The 27,824-nt window shown below is 37.3% G+C and overlaps 1 protein-coding gene across 1 annotated transcript in view; it reads right to left on the minus strand.

The window, feature by feature from the left end:
* The window catches only part of SCN1A (sodium channel, voltage-gated, type I, alpha subunit), a 138,159-nt gene that overhangs the window by 81,380 nt on the left and 28,955 nt on the right, over nt 1–27,824 (minus strand). Inside the window, exons 5-16 of the mRNA XM_006867033.1 lie at nt 22,857–22,948; nt 21,806–22,075; nt 19,838–19,901; nt 19,048–19,189; nt 18,062–18,268; nt 16,103–16,387; nt 14,583–14,930; nt 13,131–13,263; nt 10,711–10,949; nt 8,502–8,675; nt 6,586–6,942; nt 4,563–5,045 (exon numbers count right to left, since the gene is read on the minus strand). Coding sequence (XP_006867095.1) covers nt 4,563–5,045; nt 6,586–6,942; nt 8,502–8,675; nt 10,711–10,949; nt 13,131–13,263; nt 14,583–14,930; nt 16,103–16,387; nt 18,062–18,268; nt 19,048–19,189; nt 19,838–19,901; nt 21,806–22,075; nt 22,857–22,948 — 2,794 coding nt within the window. The remainder of the gene's footprint in view (nt 1–4,562; nt 5,046–6,585; nt 6,943–8,501; nt 8,676–10,710; nt 10,950–13,130; nt 13,264–14,582; nt 14,931–16,102; nt 16,388–18,061; nt 18,269–19,047; nt 19,190–19,837; nt 19,902–21,805; nt 22,076–22,856; nt 22,949–27,824) is intronic.

Genomic DNA, 27,824 nt, shown 5'->3' on the forward strand with positions numbered 1-27,824 from the left:
TCCCGTAAAGATTTACACCCTCGGAAACCCTGTACAGGGTCGCTATGGGTCGGAACCGACTCAACGGCACTTAACAACAACAACAATATATATACATAGAGAGAGAGAGAGACAGAGACAGAGACAGAGAGACAGAGAGAGAGACAGAGAGAGAGTCTTGGTGTGACATTGTGGGCTAATGCGGCAGACTGCAAAGCTGTTTGAACTTCAAGGTCTTCGGTTCAAGATCACCAGCTGCTCCTCGGAAACCCTACACAGGGTCACTATGGGTCAGAATCGACTCGACAGCACTTAACAACAATAATATATATATTAAAGAATTTCAAAAAACTTGTTGAAAAATGGGATTGAAAGATAATGGAATTTTCCCTTGACTTTTTGAAGCCCTCTCAAATATAGGGAATAATTTTATTTCTAATAAATTATTAACCTTTAGCTTTTTAGAAATAGAACTATGGCTTATTACTCCCCCACCCCCACCCCCAATTATCTAGCACACATGGTAACTTCTGGAAGAATGAAGGTAGAAAAAAAGAATGAATGATAAAGGTCAGAGAGATCAAAATAACAAGAAAGTCTTAATATACTATAGGCTACAGTTCTAATTTCGAATCTGAACCTTCACATCTGGGGGCATCTGCTAGTAGTTTAATTCTTCTAAAAACAAGAGTGTTTTATAAAATTCACCTTACTTTGATGAAAGCAGTATACCATATACAATGAGGAGAAACAATCATTTGTGGGTTTATTTCTGATGAAGAAGAAAGAAGCATGGATCAACTGGAACTTTCAGGAAATTTGAGGCTGTATGGTAAAAAAAACATTTCTAAAAAGTGGGATTCAAAAACTGATGAGAGGAAATTGAAATGCAATGGTGCTCAACAGGGTTCAGTATTTCATTAAACATTATCAGCTCATTGAAGACACCATGGCATTTAACAGAAATTCATAGAAAAACATGAGGGATTATAAATTACTTAGAAGCCCAAAATAAAGTCACAGTAGTACATGGCTAGTAGCAACTACAAAAATACTTAACTCAATATTAAATTGAATTAAGAGTAAAACTGGGGTCTACATAGTAGGAAAAAAAACCTTATTACATGGATTACATCAAAGCAAGTGTGATGATGAGAATCCTTCAAAAATAGTTTTATTAGGAAGCATTGAATGAACTGGGTAAGTTTGATCTGAGTGCCTACTTTGTACAAATATAAATGAGTAAGCCACAACAAAACTGTAAAGACATCCATGCCTACATGTAGCTATTATAAAATAATATGACACTTCATAAGATATATGAGCCCAGGTTCTGCCTGTGGTGATGAAAGCTTCAGGACCACTAACCTCCAAAAATTGAAGTAGCTTTCTTAAACAAAAGAATCTTAACTTTGGGAATTATACCCATTGACCCAGAGAGTATACTCTAATTAAATAAACAATGCATTGAAGTTCAGCACAACAACAAAATCCCCTACAACTTCATATACCAACATTTATCCTTATGCAATGTGCTTTGAGATGATCAAATAGAATATATTTTATTTAAATGAAATAGAAATACTGACCCAATAAATTGGTTTTCTAACTCCTACTAGACTAACATTTAACTGTGCTCATGAGGAACCTGTACATAGACCAACAGGTAGTTGTTCAAACAGAACAAGAGAACACTGAGTGGTTTGAAATTAGAAAATGTGTGTGCCAGCATTGCATTCTTTCACTATATTTATTCAATCTGTATGCTAAGTACATAATCAGAGAAGCTGGATTATATGAAGAAAAACATGGCACCAGGATTGGAGGAAGACTCACTAACAACCTGCGATATGCAGATGATGCAACCTTGCTTGCTGAAGTGAAAATGACTTAAAATATTTACTAATGAATATCAAAGACCACAACCCTCAGTATAGGTGTACCTCAATATAAAGCAAACAAAAATCCTTATATTGGATCAATAACAAACACTAATATAAATGGAGAAATGATTGATGTTTTCAAAGACTTCATTTTGCTCAGATCAACCATCAACACTCATGAAAGCAGAAGTCAAGAAACCAAATGACCTATTGCTTTAGGCAAATCTGCTGCAGAAGACCTCTTTAAAGTGTTCAAGAGCAAAAACATGAGTTTAAGGACTAAGATGCACCTGATCCACGTCATGGTATTCTCAATAACTTCATATGCATGTGAAAGTTGGACAGTAGTCCAGTACAGGAGGAAAGAAGGCCATAGAAGAACTGATGCATTTGAGTTAGGTGTTGGAGGAGAATATTGAAAGTACCATGTACTACCAAAAGAGCAAATCAGTCTATGTTGGAAAAAGTACAGTCAGATTGCCCCTTGAAATTCAGGATGGCCAGACTTCGTCTCTCATACTTTGGACATATTATCAGGAGGGACCAGTCCTTGGAGAAGGATATGTTTGGTAAAGTGGAAAGTTGGAGAAAGAGAGGAAGAGCCCCCAATGAGATGGACTGGCACAGTGGCAGCAGCAATGGGTTCAAATGTAGCAACAATAGTGAAGTTGGCGCATGACTGGGTATTATTTCATTCTGCTATGCATAGGGTCAATATGAGTCAGTACTGACTCTATGGCACCTTAACAACAACACTAGCCTAACACTTAAAGTTTCAATTAAGGTAATGTTCCGAGATAGGAAAGTTACAGAGCATGAAGAAACAGAACTGCCCCATGTTTCAGTAGATAGAGTGATCAATATGCCTTCTAACATTAGCTCTAACATTAGCCCCTTACTCCTAAAACTAGGGGATGACCTTGCTCATTCAGAGTCATTTAAAAAGTTTAGACCATCTTTAAAGAGACATATTTAATAGTTCAAAAGAATGCTATATGCCTGGACTATCTTCCCTAAACAGCTATCAAAATGCAATGCAGTTACCCTTGAAAGTAGTAGTAATCTAGTAAAACTGTGTTCCTAAAAAATGTCTTCAATAGTATCCAATACGTTAAAACATTTAACCTATGCCACCTAAAGGGCATCAAAACTCATAGAAGCAGCAGTCACAAAATCTAACAATCTATTGCCTTAGGCAATTCTGCTGCACAAGACCTCTTTAGAGTGTTCAAGAGCAAAGATATTAGTCTGAGGACTAAGGTCAGCCTTACCTAAGCCATGGTATTTTTCAGTAGCTTCCTATGCATGTGAAACTTTAACAAAGAATAAGGAAGACAGGAGAAATACTGATGCATTTGAGTTGTGGTGTTGGAGAAGACTACATGGACTGCCTGAAGAACAAACAGGTTTGTGTTGGATGTACATCTGGAATGCTCCTTAGAAGCCTGTACAGTGAAACTTCGTCTCTCATACTGTGGACATGTTATCAGGAGGGACCATTCCATGGAGAAGGACATCATGCTTGGTAAAGTGGAGAGTCAGCAAAAAAGAGGAAGATCTACAAGGAGATAGATTGGCATGGTAGCAGCAACCATGGACTCAGTGTAACAATTATGTGAATGGCATAGGATCAGACATTTTTCCGTTCTGTTGTGCACAGGGTTGCTACAAGTTGGAACAACTTGGTGGCACCTAACAATAGCAACAACATCAACCTAAAGGGCACCTTCTGTTTTTGAGATTTTTCAAACACAAAATGTAAAGTGAGAATACTTATGCTGTAAATCTTTTGCACTATCGTCTACATTTATTGAAGGCATGGTGTGAATTACAAGGTCGGTTTGAACCACAAGGTTGGCAGTTCAAGGGTTCCTCAGGAACCCTATACAGTGTATCTATGAGTAGAAACCAATTCCACGGCACTTAACAACAACAATATATTGATTATAATTTAGCTTTATATTCTAAAGTGAGTCAATGTAAAAAAAAAAAAAAAAAGAGTCAATATCATTTTAATTGGAGAAGCTACATAGAACAGTTTCTGTTAGATGGCCTACAGTAGTTTCTATCTATCTGGAGTCCTGGTGTGATGCTGTGGGTTAATGCGTCAGACTGCAAAAATCGTTTGAACTGCAAGGTCCACTATGGGTCAGAATCGACTCGACAGCACTTAACAGCAACAACAGACTCTATCTGTGTCCAGAACGTCTTACATCCTTTTGTTGTTGCTGTTGTTAAATGGTCTTGAATGTAAGAAAACCAATGTAATGAAAGATACAAAGGATTTGTAGATAAAGGCTCTTAGTTCAAGTCTTAGCTCTCTCTACTCCTCAGTAGTATGTGACCTTAAATTATGTTAAGCTAGTTTTTTTTTAATCTGAAATTTTAGTATAACAGACTCCTTCTCTGGCATTATAAGGATAAAATTAGGTGATGTTAGTTCACTCACTCATTCATTCATTCATTCATTCATTCATTCATAAGTTATTTATTAAATATCCATTACTAAAGATGAGAAAACCACATATATATCATATTATTCTTCCATTTATCAATCTTCTTTTTGGGATTAAATATTAGACTCCTAAGTGAAATAAGATTTTATATGGTGGTAAGAAAATTCCAAATTGAAAATACAAATCAGAAGTACTCACACATGTACATAAAAATTTATACATACCCACAGCTATTGAATCATACCTCTTTGCTTTCTTCCAGATCTGATTCACTACTGAAGTCCTCTGTGTTTAAGTTTTCAAAGTCAGACTCTCCAACAGCAATTGGAACAGTTACAGTAAGACTGGGGTTGTTTATGAATGACATGTAATCACTTTCATCAATAATGTATTTTTCAACACTGCTGCCAGTTCCTATGCCACTTGTGGTTCCATTGACATCTTTAAGATACTCAAGATCTTTCCCAATTTCTGTTGTATGGTTGGACATACAGTTGTCTTTCTTGTTGTTTAGATCATCAAGTGGTTTAATCTCATCTAAAATCTTTTGTTTCCTAACAAAGGACTGTTGAATAAATTCATATATTTTTCTTTTCACATATGCTATCCCCTTGTGCATCCTCTCCACAGCAATTTGGAGATTGTTCATTTCATTATCATCATCAGTGGCAGCAAGGTTGTCTGCGCTGAATGAGCTCAGAAGCAAAGCCAGAAAGAGGTTCAGGACCTTTAAAAACAATACAAACAGGGCTATAAATTCACCCCCAAATAAACAGAAAATTGAGAACACTTATTCCTATACAGGATTGTTCTGAGTCAGAACCAACTAGATAGCATTTATCAACAACATTCCTATAGATGGGAGCACAGTGACTCCATACAATAAGCTCTGTAATGTGAACCACAAGGTCTGTGGTTGGAGCCCCCCAGCTGCTCCTCCACAGAAGGATAAGGCTTTCCACCTCCTTGAAGATTTAAACACTCAGAAACCCTAATCAGGGTCACTATCAGTTGGCATCGACTTGATGGCACTTAACAGCAACAATAATTTATTTTAAGGAGCCATGGTGACATAGTGGATTAAGTACTGGGCTACTAACTGCAGGGTTGGTTGTTCAAACCCACCAGCCATTCTGCAGGATAAAGATGAGGTTGTCTGTTTCCATAAAGATTTACAGGCTCTGAATTCCTATGAGGCAGTTCTACTCCATCCTATAGGGTTACGGTGAGTTGAAATTGACTCAGCAGCAGTAGGTTTATAATTTCTTTTTTGGTAAACAGAGATATCAAATTCATATTTATTGAAAAGTAATCATTATGACTCAGAATTAAAATTAATAGTTTAGCATAGACATGAACACTTGTTTTCTAAATCTATTGTATTTCTCATATCCTATTGCTAAGTAATTGGAGTCCTGGTGTGGCGCTGGGGGTTAATATGCCAGACTGCAAAACCGTTTGAACTGCAAGGTTGGCGGTTCAAGCTCACCTGTTGCTCCTCGGAAACCCTGTACAGGGTCTCTATGGATCAAAATCGACTTGACGGCACTTAACAACAACAACTGCTAAGTAATTAATAGAAGTATTTTTTCAAATCCTCAATATTTCCACAAGACTAACACATTAATGTACACACTCTTTGGGATATACTGTATATTCTTACATTATGAACATTAATGTTCCAAAGAGAAAGAGGATTGATCAGTTCCTCCATTAGGATAATCACTGGCATTATTTGCCATTCTTTGTGTTGATTTAGAGTCACTAGAGAATTGACAAACCCAGGTTGGCTAATGTATCTACCATGACACGGAGTGACTGAACGCTATATGCCTAGAAGTGGCAAGGAAAGGGCAAAATCATTATGCGCTTTTAATGGCATCAATTCTTAGTCCTATATTGGCAAGTAAGTTTGGACTTATCCTAAATTTTTATTTTCAGAATTCACCCTCTCTTGACTCTGATATCATAAAATTCTCAGCACATCCTTCTGTGGATTCTCAATTAGAGATTCTCAATCGGAGTATCAATATGATGTTCTATTGGAGACTATACAGTAAATGTGATGCAAGGACTAACACAACACAGTTGAGCACATAAATTTAAGGCCAAAGCTATAGTGCTGTGATGTTAAAATGAATCTATAGGCACAGACAAGGTAAGAAACTTTTAAAGTGAATAATCAGTATTTATTTTTCACAAAATGGTCACCATAGTATTGTGCTTTTACCATAGTTTAGAAATACTTATCATACGTGGATACATACCACTAGGTTCCCAATGACCATGACCATCATGAAGACAGTAAGGCACATGGCTTGGCCAGCGACCTCCATACAGTCCCACATGGTCTCTATCCACTCTCCACACAGCACGCGGAACACAATTAGGAAGGAGTGGAAAAAGTCATTCATGTGCCAGCGAGGGAGTTTACAGTCATTGGAGATCTTGCAGACACAATCTTTGTAGCTCTTACCAAAGAGCTGCATGCCGACCACGGCAAAAATGAAGACGATGATGGCCAAGACCAGGGTCAGATTTCCCAAAGCCCCCACTGAATTGCCAATGATCTTTATTAGCATATTTAATGTTGGCCAAGATTTTGCCAATTTGAATACTCGGAGCTGGAAAATAAAGAATTTATACAAATTATTATGACTTTCAAAAGTATTACAAATATTGAGGTTTATCAAGAAATGATGATTAAAATTAAACCTCTAGACCCGATCCAGACAAAAAAGCGACACCAGAGATGGAGGCAAAGATGATGACATCAAGAGATAAAGTAGCTGAGGACTCTAGACTCATGAAAGAGAAAGGCAGTGTGCTGGCGGCTAGGAGGCAGGCTTGCAGAATGAGCCCTTGGGTTGTTTAAATGATTGTATATTTCACAGTATTTTTGTGTACATCAAAAAAACACACCGAGGGAATAGAAGCAAATACTGTTGAATGGTGATGCATGGAGGGGATTGTAATCATTGCAATGAAACAAAATACAATAGGATGAGTGCAAAACTGAAGGTCTCCCATGTAAACTATCACTCAATGCACAATAAAAGCTTTAAAAATAAACAAATAAAGCAATGAAAAGATGAAAAAAAATTAAACCTCTAACAATATCTGCCTTGCCGTTATATCTTTTTGAGCTCATGGGTAATTATTTGTATATTGTAGGAAAATGCCATTTCTTCCACATTTTACATGTGTAGATAATTTATTCTGGGAGTAAAGTTGTGATGATTTTTTGGGATGCACCTGTTCTGGTTTTTGACGGTGGTTCTAAGCCACATCAAGCCTGATACTATAATATTAACAATGGAACGACAATGACTGCTGTGAAAAAATATCCATTTGTAAACAGGGCATTAAGCAAGGTGATAATTAGGCTGATATAATGAGAGAAAAATGCTTACTGTTCATTAATGCTTTGGGGGGTATTGATACAGCTAGATGTTTCTACATCCATAAAACAGAGTATTTCTGATGACTCTATAATTTTTTCCCCAATTTAAAAGGGCATATACAATTCCTGGATGTGTTTAGTGATCCTGAAAAATTTCTCTCTTTTGATCTTGGGTAGGTGTATATTTTTTCAGATGAATAACTAAGGACCATTTCTGAATGGACATTTTGTATTAGATTGCCACTCACTGCTACAAAGGGTTGCACATATTGTGAAGTAACTATTAAAAAGTGATGTATTTTCATTAAAAATATTTACTTACATCTGGAAATACTAACTGCAATAGTTTCTAGACATAATAATTAGCCAAAACAGTAACTTAAGTAATATATTAAACTATATGGTTATGTTCTTTTCAATACAAGATTTTCTAATTAAGTAGGCGTAAGGAGCTCTGGTAGCGTAGTGGTTACGAATCGGGCTGCGAACCTTAAGGTCAGTGGTTCGAAACTACCAGCCGCTCCGCGGGAGAAATATGAGGCTTTCTACTCCCTTAAGGATTTACACCCTCGGAAACCCTGTACAGGGTCGCTATGGGTCGGAACCGACTCGACGGCACTTAACAACAACAACAATGTTTTTAGTTCGGTTTAGTTTTTGACAATTCCAACTTCATACAATGTTAAAATGTTACTTGTTATGTGGTAAAATCTGTGATAGTACATGCCCAAACCCTGAGTGTTGGAAAGGTTTTTGTTGTTGTTTTGTTTAGTTGTTTACCAATCTGAATGAACGGAGAACTGATAATCCTTCCACATCTGCGAGGCCAAGTTCTACCAGGCTGAGTGTCACAATGAACCCATCAAAGATATTCCAGCCTTCTTGGAAATAATAGTAAGGATCCATAGCAATAATTTTCAGAAACATTTCTGCTGTAAAGATTCCAGTGAATACCTAAAATGAAAGGAAAATTACTCTAAATCCATCAGATAATGATAAAGTAGAAAGATAACAATATTTGTTCTTAGAATAAAATGTTTAAACTAATTTCCCCCATGGCAGTTCTATTACTAACTTCTATTTGTATAGTAATTTATAGGTGAAGAATGGCATTTGTATATTTTACCTCACTTTATCCTCAAAGAGTCACTGTTTAGTGGATAATTCAAAGCACAGTGTTGTAACTATAAGGTTAAGTCAATGTGTTATCACTACTAGGGTTCCAGGTCATACATACATGGGTTTATTTCAAACAATACATGTTTAAGCATGTCTCTGTGATCAGTAGTTGGCTGCAGACAAGTTCTCTGAGTAATACACTTGTCTTAGTCTCCTTAGGGTGCCTTGAAAAAAAGAGTCAATCAAGAGTATCTTCCGAGGGCTATCTGCTGGCCAGTTAAATTCAAGGCAGAGAAATCAGTTCAGAAGTTTATGACTGTTTTTTTCAGATTTTAAAGGAGCAGTATTGACAGATTTTGTTGTTGTTACTGTTTTTGAGGACACAGGACAACTACAGGGGCTCATTGGGAAGAAGTTTTAAGAGAATTGAAAGCTGCATTTGTGAGAAAAAGGCCAGGAAATTTGCACCAAGGAAATTTTGTCATCAAAATAATGTACTTGTTCATTCTTCAAGAGAAGCAAGGGCTGTCCTAGGAGAATTTCATTGGGAAACCTTACCTTATATACCCCACCACCCTGATCTTGTCCCCATGAGTCTTCTTTTTGTTCCCTCAAATGTGAACATTTCAAAGGAACACAATTTGAATCACTCAAGGATGTGAAAATTGCTGTTTTGACATGCTATAAATCATTAAGCACAGACTCTTCAGGGAAGGGTTAGAAAGATGGAAATACCATCTTTAGAAGTGTATAGACCTAGGTGAAAGATTTGTCAAGAAACAAAGCTTCACATTTTTGTATTTTTGTTTAATAACTGTTTCTATGATTTTATAGCAGTACTTTTTTGACTTACGCTTGCATTACTTTAGATATGAGAAATAAAGATCTTCAGATGGGAGATGATCTGTCAAATATTATACCATTAGAAAATTATAAGACTAGGATTTGAAAGCAAATCTTCTATTTTCACTAGTATTCTTTCATTACATCAAACTCTTCATCCTGTCTGCGTATGAGCAAAATTTTGCCCATGTTTTATTTATTTATAATCATTTCCCATTTCCCTTAAATCAAGTAGTTACTACTATAAATCATTATCTATCCTATAATATGTGTATAATTACTGTTTACCAGGCACATGAAAAAAAATTACTTCCATAGTTTAAGTAGAAGGGATTTAAGAGCACTGAGAAATGCTACACTTTTTTCTTTTACCCTAAAAGATCCTATGCTTCAAAACAAACTTCATGGAAGATGGGTACATTACTATGGAGATCTCTCTTTTCAACATATAAAAAACTAATATCCCTAAGTTGAATCAACTGACAAACGTTTTAATAATCTATGCTTTTGAAGCACAAAAAGAGAGAATTAAGTGGGGACCATCACCAAAAATGGCCTTGCTAGTCATTAAATACACAAAATGTACTGAAGGCTTTCAATATTTTATGGTTTTGATACAGATGGGTAGATAAAGCAATATATAATTCTACCTAACTCCTGGAAGTTGGAAAAGAAAGCATTTTTGAGTAAAATTATTGCTTGCAATGTTGACTAAGTAGGATAAAACAATCCACGATTTTGTTTTAGCCTTTTTCTGCTGAAGAAACTGGTAATGTCATTTCAAAAAGTATGTACATAAGTATGAACTGTCTCTGCATCTTGTAAACATTATAGATATCACTATGGTTGGTTTTAAGGTTTTTATTTTTGACAAAATGTAGGGTCATGCCAGCTAGATAACATTCCCATAGTTTGTGGGGCAGGAAGTAGGAAGGATGGTTAAAAGACTGCTGTAACCTATAAACATGAACAGTTTCTCAAACAGAAAATTTGAAGACTGAACACATTTACCTTTCAATATGCTTACCAAGTTTCCGACTGTAAGCACATGATTGAAATGTGGCGTCATTGGGTAGTGCTCCATGGCCATGAAAAGAGTATTTAAGACAATGCAGATGGTGATGGCTAGGTCAACAAATGGGTCCATCACAATCAAGTTGACAATGTGTTTCACCTTTAACCAATGTGGCGAACAGTCCCAGATTAAGAATACGTTGGAAAATTTATACCAACAAGGAGGGCATTTTTGTCTGGATTCTTCAAGCTCTAGATTATAGGAAAACAAAAAGAATACCGCCCAAAGGTATATTTGACACACACTTATATTCATTTATTTCAAATCCACTAGATTTCTTTTTTGTAATCAACTCATTTTCATTTGCTATAAAGAGTCAGCTTTCTTTATACTTCACTTAAAAATTATAGATTTTACTTTTCACATTCCTAAAATGATTTCAATATACATAGAGAATAGTTTTTTTCCTCTCATGCACTGATACAGAGACCTGGTGTAGCACTGTAGGATAAGCGCTGGACTGCTAACAACAAACTTGGCAGTTCAAACCCACCAGCTGCTCCTCGGAAATCCTATATAGGGTTGCTATGGGTCAGAACCAAGTCGATAGCACTTATTTTAACAACAGCAACATGCACTGATACTACATGGGCAGTTCTCAGATGAAGTCCAACTATGGACAAGTTGGCCTTGCCCACTAATGCTATATAAATAAGCCCTCACTTTAAAATAACTGAACTGTCCCTGTTGTTGCTGTTGTTGCTACCATCAAGTCAGTGCTTACTGCAAGTATGTACAGGGTTTCTGAGGAGCAGCTGGTGGGTTAACTACCTCTACTTGAAATAAATTCTTCGTCACAACCACCTTCACCTCCTATATATGTATATTTTAAATAATTTAAAAGTCTTTGTGCCTTTCTTTACACAGAAAACCAAAACCAAACCTGCTGCCTTCTGACTTCTAGTGGTCCAATAGGACAGAGGAGAATGCCTTCTGACTTCTAGTGGTCCAATAGGACAGAGGAGAACTGCTCTGTAGGGTTTCTGAGGCTGTAAATATTTATGGAAATACACTGCTCCATCTTTCTTTCATGGAGTAATTGGTAGGCTTGAACCACCAACCTTTCGGTTAGCAGTCATAGCGCTTAGCCAACTACCACGCCAGGACCCCATTTTGCACTAAGATAAGACCAAATAAGAACTGTGTGCACCTGTTCTGAATTACCTGCATATTCGACTTACAGACTTACCTAGTCTTAAAGACACACTTAGAAACTGGCCACATTTGTAATCCAGGAACTGCCTATGTTGTTGTTAGGTACTGTGAAGTCGGTTCTGACTCATAGTGACCCTGTACAGGGTTTCTGAGGCTGTAAATCTTTACAGGAACAGAAAGCCTCATCTTTCTCCCACGGAACCGCTGGTAGTTTCGAACTGCTGACCTTGAAGTTGACAGCCCGACTCGTAACCACTACGCTACCAGAGCTCCTTAGGAACTGCCTATACTTGACCTCAAGTTAAGTAAGGGGTCTTTTCACTGATGGAATTGGAAATCTCTAATTGTTTTTCTTGAGTGCCATGGAGTCAGTTCTATCTTGTAGTGACCTTGTATAGGGTTTCTGAAAAGAGGCTGCTGTTGGGTTAGAACTGCTGACCTTGAGGTTAGCAATTCAGTGCTTATGCTACAGTGCCACACCAGTACCAGATACCCCTAATGTTACTGTTTTTAAATGCTGACAAGTTGGTCCCAACTCAAAGCAACTCTGTGTAGGGTTTCCTAGGAGCAGCTGATAGTTTGAACTGCTGAGCTTGTAGTTCACAGGCCAGTGCTAACAGATCCAATAGCACCACACAAGGAGTCAAGAACCCCTAACAGAAATGCTTTATTCCGAATTTTTATAGAGTTACTATATACACATTAGGAAAACAGTCATGATACTATTAAATTTAAAAAGTATTTTGAACTTTCTAGAATATGTGAATAGATATAACAAACTCACTCAACTCACTGCTTTTAAATTGATTCTAATTCATAGGGACCCTGTATAGGGTTTCAGAGGCTGTAAATCTTTATCGAAGCAGAAAACCTCATCTTTCTCTTGTGGGGTGGCTGGTGGGTTTGGACTACTGGCCTTTAAGTTAGCAGTCCCGTGCTTATCCTACAGGACCACCAGATATAACAAAACAAAAACCAAACCCAAATCCACTGCCATGAAGTTGATTCCGACTCATACCAACCCTATATAGGGTATCCGAAGCTATAGACTTTTATGGGAGCAGAAAGCCTCATCTTCCTCCAGTTAACTCTTAAATAAGACCTATTGTATTCTCTCATTTGAAATGTACTGTTTCCAACTTATAGATAATTGCTTCAAATGAGACAACAGGCATTTAGCAAAAATAGCATAAATAGGAATGGGATCCATTACAAACCTTCTACTGTATTTGTTAAAATACTGGCTATACTCATTGCCCTTTGTCTTTGGGAAGGATCTTCTAGAAAGTCCATGGAAACATGGAAAGAACTTGACCTTCTCTTCCTCATTTCAGTTTCAGTGGTTGTTCCCTGTTTGGGGGAAAAAAAAGAAAAAAAAGCTAATCCATTAAATGGTTATCTTGAGCAAAATGATAAAGCCAACAATCAAAAGTCGACACAGTGAATTTCACATAATACATGCATCATGCACTTTCATATTTAACTTGGTGATGGCAGATATTGCTGACTTATTGTATCTTTAACCTGGAATATACAAACTGTTAGCCATTTCGTCATACAGCCAAAAGTAGCTTTTTAACTCTTTGATTTAATAAATTTATGAGACAAGATATAATTCTGATATAGTTGATAAATCTCTCGAGAGTCACATTTGTGGTTACCCTTATTTCTGAACTAGAAGTAAGAAATGGATAACTTGAAAGTGACATAAATGAGGAAGGCCCTTGGTATGGAGAAGGGAATTATTTTAAACAAATACAAATGATTACAATATACTTCACTACCATCTCATTTTTAGACAGAAGACATGGATGGTCATTAACAACACAAATTGCATGTTCAAAAAAACAAAAACAAAAACAACAACAACACATGCATGTTGCATGGACAACAGTTTCATCCAGGGTACCAAAGCAATAAGTCACCTAATTCTGACTTAAGTCATGCCTCAACATGCTGATATATTTCCATGTGAGTGAACAGTCTAGAAAGAGGCAAGATCGATTTATAAATTCCTCATCTGTAGATAAATGCACCCATACTTAACACACCTTTGTACACAGACAATTATTTAAACTGTCTGAATGAATAATTTATTTATGTCTCTTCATTTAGATTACAATGGAGAAGACCTATATCAGCATCTTTTTAGTAAGATAAATATGAAAACTAGAAATTTTAAGGTAATAATGAAGTTATCTATTTATGCACAGTGTTCTCCAAAAAATCTTCTAAACTGAGTTATATTAAAGAATTTATTGGAAAGATTTATTATACACCCTTCATATTTAAGTATAACGATCACTTTTTAAATTTTTTTACAGGACCTTAAAAGACATTCTACTATCTAAATTCATAATGGGTATATAGCAAATCCTCCAACTGGAGGCAATAACTTATAACTGTATCTAATTTCTCCTTAGCAGATTTATAAATAAATGCATTCAGGTGTTATGCAGGAGAGTATTGAGGTTTTACATTTTAACTGGTTAGTCTATTAAAAGTATTACAAGATGCAGGTACATTCACAGCTTGACCAACCAGGAATCATTCTCAGGGGGTTCCATTCTGTAGAAACACTGGCTGGTGCAGTAATCATGGGCCAGCCATGCCTAAACTATTTAAAACTTCCTTACATTGTCATCAGTAGCTGGCTTATCTATTATCACCTCTGGCAGAAGCTGTCCAACAGGCGATGTAGGAACTGAAGGTCCACCAACCAAGGAAACCACACCATTGCAATCCACAGTGCTGTGCATCTTCCCATTCGCTGGAAACACTGCCAGCATCCGGGACGACCTACTAGTCTGACTCAGGTTACTGTTGCGTCTCTCTCCATGACGTCGGGGTACAAATAGCGAATCTCTCCGGCTCTCATTATCCTCAAATGTGCTGTGTTCGTCATCAGCAAAGTCATTCTCGGACCCCACATCTTTTGTTCGCCCTCTAAAGCTGAAAAGGCTTGTTCTGCTATTTCGCCTTGGAGAAAATAGGGAGCCACGGATGCTCAACAAAGACTAAAAGTTTGAAACAACAACAGCAAAAAAGGGAGAATCACATTAAAATGACCCTCTGAAATGTGCTTTCATTTTCCAAGAGTTAGAAAGGGAGATTTCAATGTTCATAACAAAACGTGACTTTAATAAAATTATCATTTTATATGCATTCAGAGTAAATTAAATTTGTTTCTAAGAGGGGGCTTTAGGACTAAAGTCTAGAAGCAACAAATACAGAACAACTGAAAGGTATTTTGAAAACAAATATACAAAGAAACCTGAATCACCATTTCTCAAGTTCAAAAGAAAATGTTCTCAATGCATTGCTATGGTCAGTGGACACAGTCAGTTCACATTGGCAGCATGAGCTCCACAGGCTCATATTTGTTTTAACTGCTCTTTTGTTTCAAGGAATTCCAAAATGTTATCAGTTGCTTTAGTCCATCTTTGTAAAATCCCTTTCAATGAAATACTATTTGTTTCACCTATGAGGCACAGCGTTGTTGGCATCTGAAGTTCAATTTTGAAGTTCAGAGTGATGTGATTCTTAATAAACTGTACCTAATATTTTCAGGTGTATACACAATGATTCATAAAGATGCTAAGTGAATAAACAACATAAAATAATTAAAGGGACAGTTCTTATCAGCTAGCCCCAAACCCACATTTTCTTTTTCTCATTAAGAAGGGTGCAAACCATAAAGAAGAAAATTTGATTAGTTATAGATAGTAACAGCGGGCAGTAGCAGGCTCAGAATTTAGGTCTCCTGACTTTCAACAGTGTTCTATCAACTATGTTGTTGTTGTTAAGTACCGCCGAGTCGGTTCCGACCCATAGCGACCATGCACAGGGTTTCCAAGGGTGTAAATCTTTACGGGAGTAGAAAGCCTCATCTTTCTCCCGTGGAGCGGCTGGTAGTTTCGAACCGCTGACCTTAAGGTTCGCAGCCAGATTCGTAACCACTACGCTACCAGAGCTCCTTTCTATCAACTATACGGAACTGTAAACTTACACATATGTGAAGTAAACTTTTCTCATAACTATGTGAAGAAATGATAAATTTAAATTCAAGAAAAACTAGTCAATCAGTTGATGAAAATTCAAAAGTCCGTTTTAACTGGACCCCTCCTTTCAGTGGGCTAATTAATAACCATTCCTGCACTGTTAACTTGATAACTTAATAGTGTCTTACCTGGTGTGGAGAGGAGTACCTCTTTTCATATGTTAGTCGATTCCCTTCAATGGAGAAGCGAAACCCTTTCCTCCTGATGCTGTCTTCTGATTCAGATTTATGGAAATCATCCTCATCTTTCTCTTCCCCACCAGACTGCTCTTTCTGTTTCCTTTTCTTTCTCCGATTTCTTCTTTCCTTAGCACTCTTGGAACTCAACTTGGAGGCTTCAGAGGAACTGTCTGAGAGGCCACCTGCTGCACTCGGTTCTCTGGAATGCTCTGAGGCAGTTACAGCTGAAGCCTGCTAGAATGGAGAATTAAGTTTCAGCTTAGCATTAGAGAAGACTTCATCTTTCTTTAAAATGTCTCAAGTAGTCTCTGAGTGGTGTCAATGGTTGACACACTCAGTTGCTAACTAAAAGGTTGCAAACTCAAGTCCACCCAGAGGTTCCTTGGAAGAAAGGCCTGGCAATCCACTTCTTAAAAGTCAGCCATAGAAAACCTCAGGGAGCACATTCTGATACACATGGGGGTCTCCATGAGTCAGAATTCACTCAAAAACAATGGGTTAAAAACGGTTCAAGTATTTGCTTGGCATTGAAAAAATACATTTGTTTGACTGAAGCTGATTTCACTTAAAAGCATGTCTTAAAGTGAAGGAGAATATTGTCTTAAAGTGAGGAAAATGTTGAAAGTGCCATTGGCTGCCAAAAGAACCAAAAGGTTTGTGTTGGAAGAAGTGCAGCCAGAGTGCTCCTTGGAGGCCAGGATGGCCGAACTTCATCTCTCATACTTCAGACATATTGTCAGAGGGAACAGTCACTGGAGAAGGATATAATGTTTGGTAAGGTAGAGGGTGAGAGAAAAAGAGGAAGATCCTCAACGAGATGAATTGGCAAAGTGGCAGCATCAATGGGCTCAAGCGTGGCAACAATAGTGAGGTTAGCCCAGGATCGGGCAGTGTTTTTTTCTGTTGTGCATAGGGTCGCTTTGAGTTGGTACCAACTTGATGACACCTAACAACAACAACAAAGTGAAGGGTGAATTGTTTTTTTCTTATTTCCACTCAGGAAAGCTGTCAGTGACAAGCCTTTCTCAGTGTTATTATGTCTGTATTATGCTTCACATAGCACATATTCCAAATTGATCAATTAGGCATCAACAAGGATGTAAATTCGTATTATCTTTTGAAACTGCATTTACTAGAAACTTGTCATTTAATTATCATTGCTTTTCCCCCTGTGAATAAGAAACTGCAGTATGGAAGAAGATGGGATAAATTACTTGAGGTTAAATGCAAAAAAGACACGAGGAATGAGAGAAAGGTCTGAGATTCCTGAAATTGGGCTGTCTTTGAAATGCTTTCAATCAATCAAATTTAGGGGAGGGGATAACATCTCTTACTACTCTTCATCTATATAATACTTTATCCAGAAAAACGGAACCTGGAGTGTAAAAAGTTTCTTGTTAAGCAAGACAGGACTGTCATCCATTCAGTACTGATTCTTGCTAGCCACAAGAGTATAGACAAAAGCAGCAGTTTATGAACAAAACTTGTTCTAAAACAAGTTGGTATGGCACTGCAGGTTAATGTGCTGGATTGCAAAGTCATTTTTGAACTGCAAGGTTGGCGGTTCAAGCTCACCAACTGCTCTTTGGAAACCCTATGCAGGGTAGCTGTGAGTTGGAACATACTTAATGACACTTAACAACAACAACAATCTTTACAGAAACAGATATCCAGGTCTTTCTCTCATGGAGTCACTGGGTAAGTATGAACGGTCGACCTTTTGGTTAGCAGTCAAGTGCTTCATCAAGATGCAGGAATCCTAATTCCATCAACTTCTATTAGACACTTTCAAACAATTATCAGCCTCTCATTTTATCTTCAAAATTTTTCTATTAAGCACAGAAGAAAAAGGGAGGGAGGGGGAAGATCATGGAGTGAGACAGGGAACATTTCCATTGGTAAATTTACCTGGGCTGCCTCCTGTTGCTTTTTAAGTTGTTCGAGCATCTGCTGAAACTCAGCTTCTTTCTGCTCTGCCTCTTCCAAGGTGGCCTGATTCTGTTCCTCATAGGCCATGGCCACCACAGCCAGAATCAAATTTATTAGGTAGAATGAGCCCAAGAAAATGACCAGCACAAAAAATATCATATATGTTTTCCCAGCTGCTCGTAATGTCTGGAAACAAAAGCATCAATATTATTTCACAAACTGGTGACTTTAACTTTTTAATGATTTGTGTATCTTACAGGACTCTAATAAGATCATAATTATTTTGGTCATAGACTCTCCTACCTATATAATTATCTCCTTCCTTAGCTTCATCATTGGCCTTCTTTCCTAACTCATACATTCAGACTCTCATCTTTGGAAGGGCATTGCTGAATTCACCAAAAATAACTAGGTTAATAAAGGACAATGGAGACTTGCATAAAAGAGCTAAGCCTTTGAGGAAGGTCAAGGAAGAGGTTAAAGTTCTCTTTCCACATCTGTTTATTCATTTTTCATCATTTCCCACCTAAGTGATAATACTTGACTGTGTGACGGGTGGGAAAAACATTTTGTGCCTAGGGGAAATCAGAATTTCTATTCCTGGCATGCTAAACAAGTGTTCTTATTAATGGGCTAGAAGAACTCAAATCCTCTGAAGCAGTGGTTAAGCACTTGGCCACTAACAGGAAAGTCAGCAGTTCAAACCTACAAGCTGCTTCACCAACTGTTCTGGGGGAGAAAGATGTGGCAGTCTGCTCCATAAAGACTGCAGCCTTGGAAACCCTATGGGGCCAATCTATTCTGTCATACAGCGTCATTATGAGTTGGAAAGGACTTAACAGCAATGGATTTTGATTTTTTTTCCCCTTTCCATTGTATCATGCTATGGTTTGGGTTTCATGACTAGACTGATTTTCTGGAATACTTCTACTTAGATGGAATATCCGTTCTCTTCAGATTCTCACCAGTTGGTAAAGATTTTCCCAGAAGTCCTGAGTCATTAGTCGAAATAAAGATAAAAAAGCCCAACTGAAAGTATCAAAGCTGGTGTAGCCATAATTGGGGTTTCTACCAGCTTTTACACACATGTATCCTTCTGGACATTGGCTGTAAGCAGAGAAAAGGGAAGTATTACAAGATATTGCAATGCCTTTTTATTCTGGTAGCATGTTATAACTTGTAACGTATTTCCAAGAAGATTGGTTAATTCAAGAAATAATAAATAACATTATATTTGGACATAATAAAATTGTACAAGTGTCCTGGTATGGTGAATCCTGGTGTGATGCTGAAGCATGAGCAGTAGACTGTTAACCAAAAGGTCGGAAGTTCAAACTCACCAGCCGCACCTTGGAAACCTGACACAGGGTCGCTATCACTCAGAACCAAGTCAGTGGCACTTAACCACAATAAGTCGCCAGTCAATTTTACTACCCATATTTTAAGGTGTAACCCTTCACTGATACTTTACAAAACTATTTCCCATTGCTAATTAGCATGTTAATGTTTCTCTACTTCATTTTCCCTGTACGGCATCTCCAGAACTGACTTGTAGCCAGATATATTTTTATCTAAATGCAATCCCATGATAGCTAAACATATTACTCCTTTCCTTTTTTTTTTTTTTAGGAAACATAAAAGCTTGTCTACTATTTTAATAATTTCTCACTTTATAAGTAATTGTAATTAAAGAAAAATCAGTGTAAATAAAGTTTATGAACAAAGTTTATGCACACACAGGCATTGCTGACTTACCCTGCATCAGAGCTGTTTCCACATAGCAGTGCATCTAAAATGCCCTCCAAGAAATAATGGTATTCTGTGTGAAAAAAAAAACAAAAACAAGTCAAATGAGGAATATCTTCTGCAATATTCAAAAATGCTAAAAGGAGAACAGGATTATTAGGTCCTACTTACAGGACTCATTAAGTTTGAGCATATTATGTAATTCATTAAGAGACACAAGAATGTTCCCCCTTTCCTTCCAAATTCTAGATATTATATTGGAGGGATCAGATACTGCAAAGTATTTCTTTATTAAGAATGTAAACTCAATGATAATTGTAGGTAACAACGTAATGTTTTAGAAAGATATCAGTGTTTTTCCACCACCATCATAAGGGAAAAAAAAATGTCATTCTATAAAAGGAGATGAGAATGAGAGGGATTTCTTAGCTTTCTCAAAACAATGACATATTTCAAAATAAATGGGTTTTATCTTTTCTGGTTGTATTGTTTAATTTAACACTATTTATAAATTTTAAAAAATTGTAACATACATTCTACCAACTTTCAGGATGTATTATAGACAGCTTACAGTAAAAGATACATATATAGTATTAGCTATGAAAACATTTTTATTCTTTTTTCCTGAGTCCTGGTGTTGTGCTGCAGGATAATGCACTGGACCGCAAGGTTGGTTTGAACTGCAAGGTTGGCAGTTCAAATCCACCAATCAATTGTCAAAAACCCATACATATTTTCCATGAGTTGGATCCGATTCCATGGCACTTAACAACAGCAAAGCTTACTTGACTGCAACTTACTTCTTTTTTATATAGTACAACTGTTCAAATATATGAGTAATGTTTCTCTTTAGGGTTCACTTGATTTCTATAAAATTTACAAAAATAATCCACTAAGCTATTGTTATTGTTGTTGTTAAGTACGCTCTATGATTCTGGACCCTAGCGACACTGTATAGGGTTTCCAAGGAGCAACTGGTGTGTTTGAACTGCCAACCTTGTGGTTAGCAGTACGGTGCTGATCCTACAATACAATCCCAGGAGTCCATTGGAATGTCACCATATTTCCCACAGCAGCCTGTACTGTTCTATACATAAAAGGCATTCTGTAACTATTGTGTAATGTTTATATTTGTATAACATTTCATAATTTCCCAAGGCCTTTCTCCTGTTTTATCTCACTCGATTGTCTCAATAGTTGGAGAAAGAACACACAACAAAGTTCCTACAATGATTTCTTTCTAGCTAAATTCTTCCGCTTCCCACATGATGATACAATAGAAGGCAGTATTTAAGAGGGAAATTAAAATAGCTATCAATTAAATAATTAAATATATGTGGAAATCAGTAATAAGGTACGCTTAACACAACTCTTCTTTAAAATTAGTTTCAGAAATACAAATGCTACATTATTTAAAATCCAGGGGAAAGAAATACCAAATACAAACATCGTCTGAAATATTTTTAAATTGATTAGGTGAGTTTTTTTAAGTGATCACAAACTATTTTGGGATCATATTTTCACATTTCTATTCCTTAATACAATAATAAACATACATAACAATAATTCTTACTTGGTTCTACTAACATAAAGGAGCTCTGGTAGCGTAGTGATTACAAATCGGGCTGCGAATCTCAAAGTCAGCAGTTCCAAACTACCAGCTGTTCCGCGGGAGAAAGATAAGGCTTTCTGCTCCCGTAAAGATTTACAAGCTCGGAAACCCTGTACAAGGTCGCTATGATTCGGAACCGACTCCACAACACATTACCACCACCAACACCACTAATATAGAGAAAAAAACCCATGATATTTTAAGGGCAAATAACTCAAACGGTTTGCACATAATGTCATCCTAAAGGTTGACAGTTCAAACCCATTCAGCATTATTGCTAGACTCCATCAAGACTACAGTCAAGAAAACCTTATGCAGTAGTTTTAGCCTGTAATGACTAGATGGCAATTAACAACTATTCTTACTTGAATCTTGAACATATGACTTCCAGTCAAACTCAACGAGAGTTTCGTTTACAAGAGTGCCGTTGTAATTCACAGTTATATTCCTCTCTATACTATGTTCCTCCAGGGAAGAATTACTGGGAGGCCACTGTACACATTTATTTCTCAGGTTGCCCATGAAAAGCTGCAGCCCAATCAGAGCAAACACACTCAGACAGAACACAGTCAGGATCATGACGTCCGAGAGCTTCTTCACTGACTGGATCAGGGCCCCTACGATGGTCTTCAGGCCTGAAAAAAAGGAGATTACAATGTAGTTTTAGCATACCTGAAATATTAAATCTTCCCACAATTTACTTTAAAGCATAGAATCAATGCATAAGTACAAGTGTGATAGCAATACAAATGGAAGGCTGAAGAGTTATGGAGATAAACTTCTGAAATGCAGAGATCCCTCAAACATGAAATCAGCATCTATATCCCATTATGTTGAGAGATGGTAATGAGAAATTCAGGGTCTTCAAGAAGCTTGTATTAAGGCAAGGATCTTGTGTTTCTCTTCTTTTCCTTTCCTAAAGAACTTGGTCTCACACATTCAGTTTGTCAGTGTTATGATAAATTGAATACATATTTTAAAAACTGAAGCCGTTTGAAGTATGACTGTTTTGTAAGATTAAAGTGCAGTCACACATTTTATTATTTTCATTATTTTAGATTCATACTACTCTTTATTAGCTTTTGTTAGCAATGTTAAGATTTACATGGCTATCAATGCCTATTATAAAAGAAGTTACAGATTGGTGCATTCAACAGGAAACAATTCCTTGGTTCAACCGTCATTGAGAAAACCAAAACAAATACACAAAAATGGCATTTTAAAAATGCAAACAACACAGCATACGTATTACAGTACCTCAAGCAAGAAACTGTTAAAGGCCAAGTCTGATGAAAACAAAAAACTTATTTCCAGACAGTAAGAATCATTTTCTATTTTCTGCAATACTCAAAGTAAAGCAAAGAAGTTGATGCCAAAAAGACATAGGGTCAGCCTCAATGTTTAACTCACTCTTACCTGGAATGACGGAAATTGTTTTCAATGCTCGGAGAACTCTGAATGTTCTCAACGCTGAGACATTGCCCAGGTCCACAAACTCTGTCACATATCTGTAATAGGGGAGTTCACACACAAACACAATAATAGGATACAGAGAAAAGAGCTGTAGATACAAGAAAAGAAGCCTTATGCTTTACACTAGTCACTGCTTCCCTAGAAATACAGAAATCATTTTCAAAGCTTTTAAGACTCTGAACATGTGAAGACTTACAAAACTGCCTATACTTAACAAATTCTGTTACATACCTATGGAATGAAATCTAAGTTATTAAATATTTAAGCAGAATTTATATTTTTTTGTTTTGGTCTTTTGTAAGGATCTTTATAATGGTTTTATATGATAAATATTTTAAGTAAGGATTTAGAAATTCAAGTCCATCACTCTGGATTACTCACAAAATATGTGTCCATTAGCTAGATATAAACTTCATAGAGTACATATTTTTGTTGTCACTTTGGAAAGTAATATAATCAATGTCAACATTTGCTTTGTGTTGGTACCATAAAGTTGGTTTCGACTTATTGCTACCCTGTATAGGGTTTCTGAGGCTGCAAATCTTTACGGTAGCAGAAAGTTTCATCTTTCTCCCACGAAATAGCTGGTAGTTTCAAACTGCTGACCTTAAGGTTAGCAGCCCAACTCATAACCACTACACTACCAGAGCTCCTTAGGAGAATTAAAAATAGAAAAGATAAAAATCTTGGCCATGGTTCCAGGGTTTCAGTTAGAAGAAAAATATATGAAATCACTCAACAGAAATTTAAGCATGAAAAGGCAGAGTGCCTTATGGACTTTATATATGCAGTTTTCTTTAGGGTAACTTTTAAGTGAAAGCTAGACAAGCTGCTTTCACATTACACTTGTTGTTGTGTGCCTTTGATTCCCTTCTGACTCATAATGACCCTGTATAGGGTTTCTGAGAATGGCAGGTGGGTTTAAACTGCCAATCTTTCAGTTAGCAAGCCAATGCTTATACTACAGCACCACACCATGACTTCCATTGCTGCTAGTTTATTTTTAAGAAACAGAGGCCCCAATATGTCTACTTTGAGTTGTGACTACAGGAAGTGGTGAAAAGTGGAATTTAGATGAATCTGGCTGCATTGATAGCACAGTGTGTTGCAGGTCAGACTGCTAAACTGCAAAGTTAGCAGTTTGAGCCCACCAGCAGATCCGTTCCCCCCCTCCTCCTGTGTACCACTTATAGGCAGCCAAGAAAGCCAGCTCCTCTCCAGGAAAAAGGATGTGGGTGTGTGGTGTAGGTACACCTGCTTCCACACTTACTGCTTTCATCTACAGGATTACCCCACTATCAAAAGTAGAGCATGCCTATGAAACCTTTTGTAAATCCAAACAGCATAAAGCTCTGAAGCAATTACCACTAATTTCTTTGGGAAATATTTCAGAGGATTTCCAGATCCCAAAATAACTTACCAAATCACACCAAATAACATAAAACCTAAAATATAAGGGTAAGCAAAAACATATTGATATTAGGGTTTCAGTTCACATATGTACATGTTTATTCCAAACGAAACCTCAGAAACCCTATGAGTTGGTCGCTAAGAGTTAAAACCAACTCGACTGCATGTATCAACAATAACAAACATGTATAAACATGTTTTTGTGGTTAGTGGATAGTAGAAGACTAGTTTTCTCAGTAATTCACACGTCTTAGTCTTGTCATCCAAAAAAATAACCAATCAAAACAGTGGCTCCCAAGGGTATTCCCTCAACCAGTTAAATTCAAGGCAAAGAGGTCAGCTCAGAAGTTTATGCTGATTGTTGTTTGAAGTTCCAAAGGCATCATCTTGATGGATACGTTTCCAAGGACAGAAGATGATCGTGGGTGCTTATTAGGAAGGGGTTATAAGAAAACTGAAAACTTTGTTGGTAAGTAAAAGGCCAGGAAAGTTGTATCAGTTTTTTTCCCCATGATGACATTGCTCATTCTCTGAGGGTAGGAAGTGCTGTCCTATGTGAATTTTGTTGGGAAAAGTGACCCCATCCACATTACAGCCTGGTTTTGCCCCTCCAGACTTCTTTTTATTCCCCAAACCCAATGAACATTGAAAAGGAACACAGTGCCTCCCTCAAGAATGCCCGGACTGCTCTTTTGACGGGGTGTAAATCAAAGAGCACAAAATTCGTAGGGGAGGGTGCTAGAAATGGAAAGATCTTCAAAAGTGTATAAACTATGTTGAGAAACAAAACATATTTTGAGATTGTTTAATAAGGACTTCTCAAGTTACTTTTTAAGTTACCCTTGTAACACTAATGTAGTAAAAGCAGATATTAGTCTGATAAATGACAGTCTATATAAAGTACAAATGATGTATGTACAGTGTCATTTCCAAGTGAAGGAGATTGATGATGTCCCTCTCAAGCTGGGGGTATGTGCTGCCTCTAGCTGTAAAACACACACTTAACTCTAGTGTCCCTTTTCATTCTTTTCATAAAAGCAAAAATCCGATTTCTTTCAATTAGTGAAAACAGGCCTCTGGTAATGTGGTGGTGGTGGTTGTTATGGAGTTGTTTCCAACTCATAGCAAACCTGTATAGGTTTCTGAGGTTGTAAACCTTTATGGGAACAGAAAGCCTCATCTTTCTCCTGTGGAATAGTTGGTAGTTTCAAACTGCTGACCTTGAGGTGAGCAACCAACTTATAAACAATATTCTACCAAGGCTCCTTTCTGGTAATGTAGATCTATCAAAAGAGCTAAGTGGCATCAAGCAAGCTTTCAAAAAGCAGGGATATCTATACTTCTAAATAGCCTACAATTCATTTTCTGCCATGAAGAAATTTGTTGTTAAATGTCCTCAAGCCAATTCCAACTCATAGCGACCCTGTATAGGATTTCGGAACTTCTGGTGTAGTGCTATAGGATAAACACTGGACTTCAAACCATAAGGTCGGTGGTTCAAATCTACCAGATGCTCCTTGGAAACCCTAAGCAGGGTTTCTGTGAGTTGGAACCGACTCAACACCACTTAACAACAACATAGTGTTTCTGAGGAGACACTGGTGAGTTTGAACAGTTGATCTTGCAGTCCAGTACATTACCTTGTAGCTCCACACCAGGACTCCATTGAAATTTACTGGTCTGCAAAAGCTGTGCTAAGTGTACCTACATAGACAGGAGTCCTAGGGAGGCAGGAGCAGTTACACACTTGACTAATAACCGAAGTTTGAGCCCACCGAGAAGTGTACTAAGGAGCACTGATGGTATATGGGTGAAACATTGAGCTGCTCAATGCAAGGTTGGAAGTTCAAACCCACAATTCACTCCATGAGAGAAAGATAAGGTTTTCTGTTCCCTTAAAGATATACAGCTTTGGAAACCCCAAGGAGCACTTCTACTTTGGGGTTGAGCTGAGTCACAACTGACTTGACATTAATGGGTTATTTTGGTTTAGAAGTACACGGGATAGTTGCCTGGTGATCAGCTTACAAAGGCACAGCTTCGAAAACCCTGTAGTGTACAGTTCTACCCAGTATACATAGGGTTACCATGAGTCAGAACAGACCCTCTGCCAACTGGTTTTGTTTGTTGTTCTTCTTTTGGGGAATTTGGGCAGTAAATAAGCATATGGAGGTGAAAGAAAGATATGAATACAATTAATCAAAGGAAAGAAGAAAGGAAATAAGGGATCAGGGGAGAAACAGAACCAAGAGTGTGTGTGGGCATTTTGTCTTCAAAAAGTAATTTTGTTTCAGCAGATATGAAGGGAGATGCACAAGAACCACAAACTTGCAGATAGTACTCATTTGACCTAGCTTCAATGGCTGGATGATCAGAACTTGACTAAACAAAAATAAAAATGTTTAAAAAAAATTTTTTTATAAAGAAAACAAATGCAAATCACTATAATTTGATGAACTTGATTTATACCTATGGATGTAGTAGCTTAAATACCAACTAAGAGGGAAAGAATCTTCACAGCAAGGATCATTCCAATCCCCTCTGTACACAGGGTTGTCAGGAATGGGCATCTTAGACATTGGCTACCTAAAATTGATGGCTATAAAGGCATGAAGTGATTGGCTTACAAGTTTACAAGGAGTTTAGTTTCAGTGTGTGCATCTGTGTGTGTGTGGGGGGGGGGAGTAGAATCCCCACTGAGTGGTTTTCATCCTGTCTAGACAGGGCTGGTGAAGGAGATGAGGATTCAATAGTGAGTAATTGTTATCATGACTAACTGCAATGGTCACAACTGTGAAGGTACAAGTTTTGTAACTAAAAGTGGGCAGTGGTTGATCTTACAGTCCAGGAACAGAGGACCCTGGGACCATCAAGAGAGAAGAGTGGAAGTGGAGTGTGGGACCCTATCCAGAAAAGCAGCAATGCCAGAGATGGAGGCAGAGATGATGACACAGAGAGAGGGAGCAGCTACAGAGAGGGGGAGCAGCTAAGGACTCTAGGCTCATGGAATATAGGGACTGTATGCAGACTTGCAGGGTGTGCCCTTTGGCTGTCTGAATGACTGTATATTCCTGAGTGTTTTGGTGTACATCAAAAAAACAAAGCCAAACCAAACCTGAGGGAATAGAATCAAATACTGTTGAATGATGATGCATAGAGGGAACTGTAATCGTTGCAATGAAACAAAATAGGATAGGATGAGTGTAAAACAGATGTTCTCCCATGTAACCTATCAGTTAATTAATAATAAAAACACCAAAAACAATATTTTTTTCTCGTGAAATAAGGATTTGATATATTCTTTTATACCTGGTTTTTTTTTTATTTTTGTTTTTTCCATTTGATTTATCAGTGGATACCAATAGATGCTTTTGTTCTTTTTTCTACCAATGGGGAAAAAAGAAGTTGATGAGAGTGAATAATACAAGTAAGTTCAATACAATTATGTGGGGCCAGCAGAATTATTTGGGCTATAACTTTTAAAAGTAATTTTGAAAGATA

Source organism: Chrysochloris asiatica, unplaced genomic scaffold (assembly GCF_000296735.1).
Source record: "Chrysochloris asiatica unplaced genomic scaffold, ChrAsi1.0 scaffold00099, whole genome shotgun sequence".
NCBI lineage: Eukaryota > Metazoa > Chordata > Mammalia > Afrosoricida > Chrysochloridae > Chrysochloris > Chrysochloris asiatica.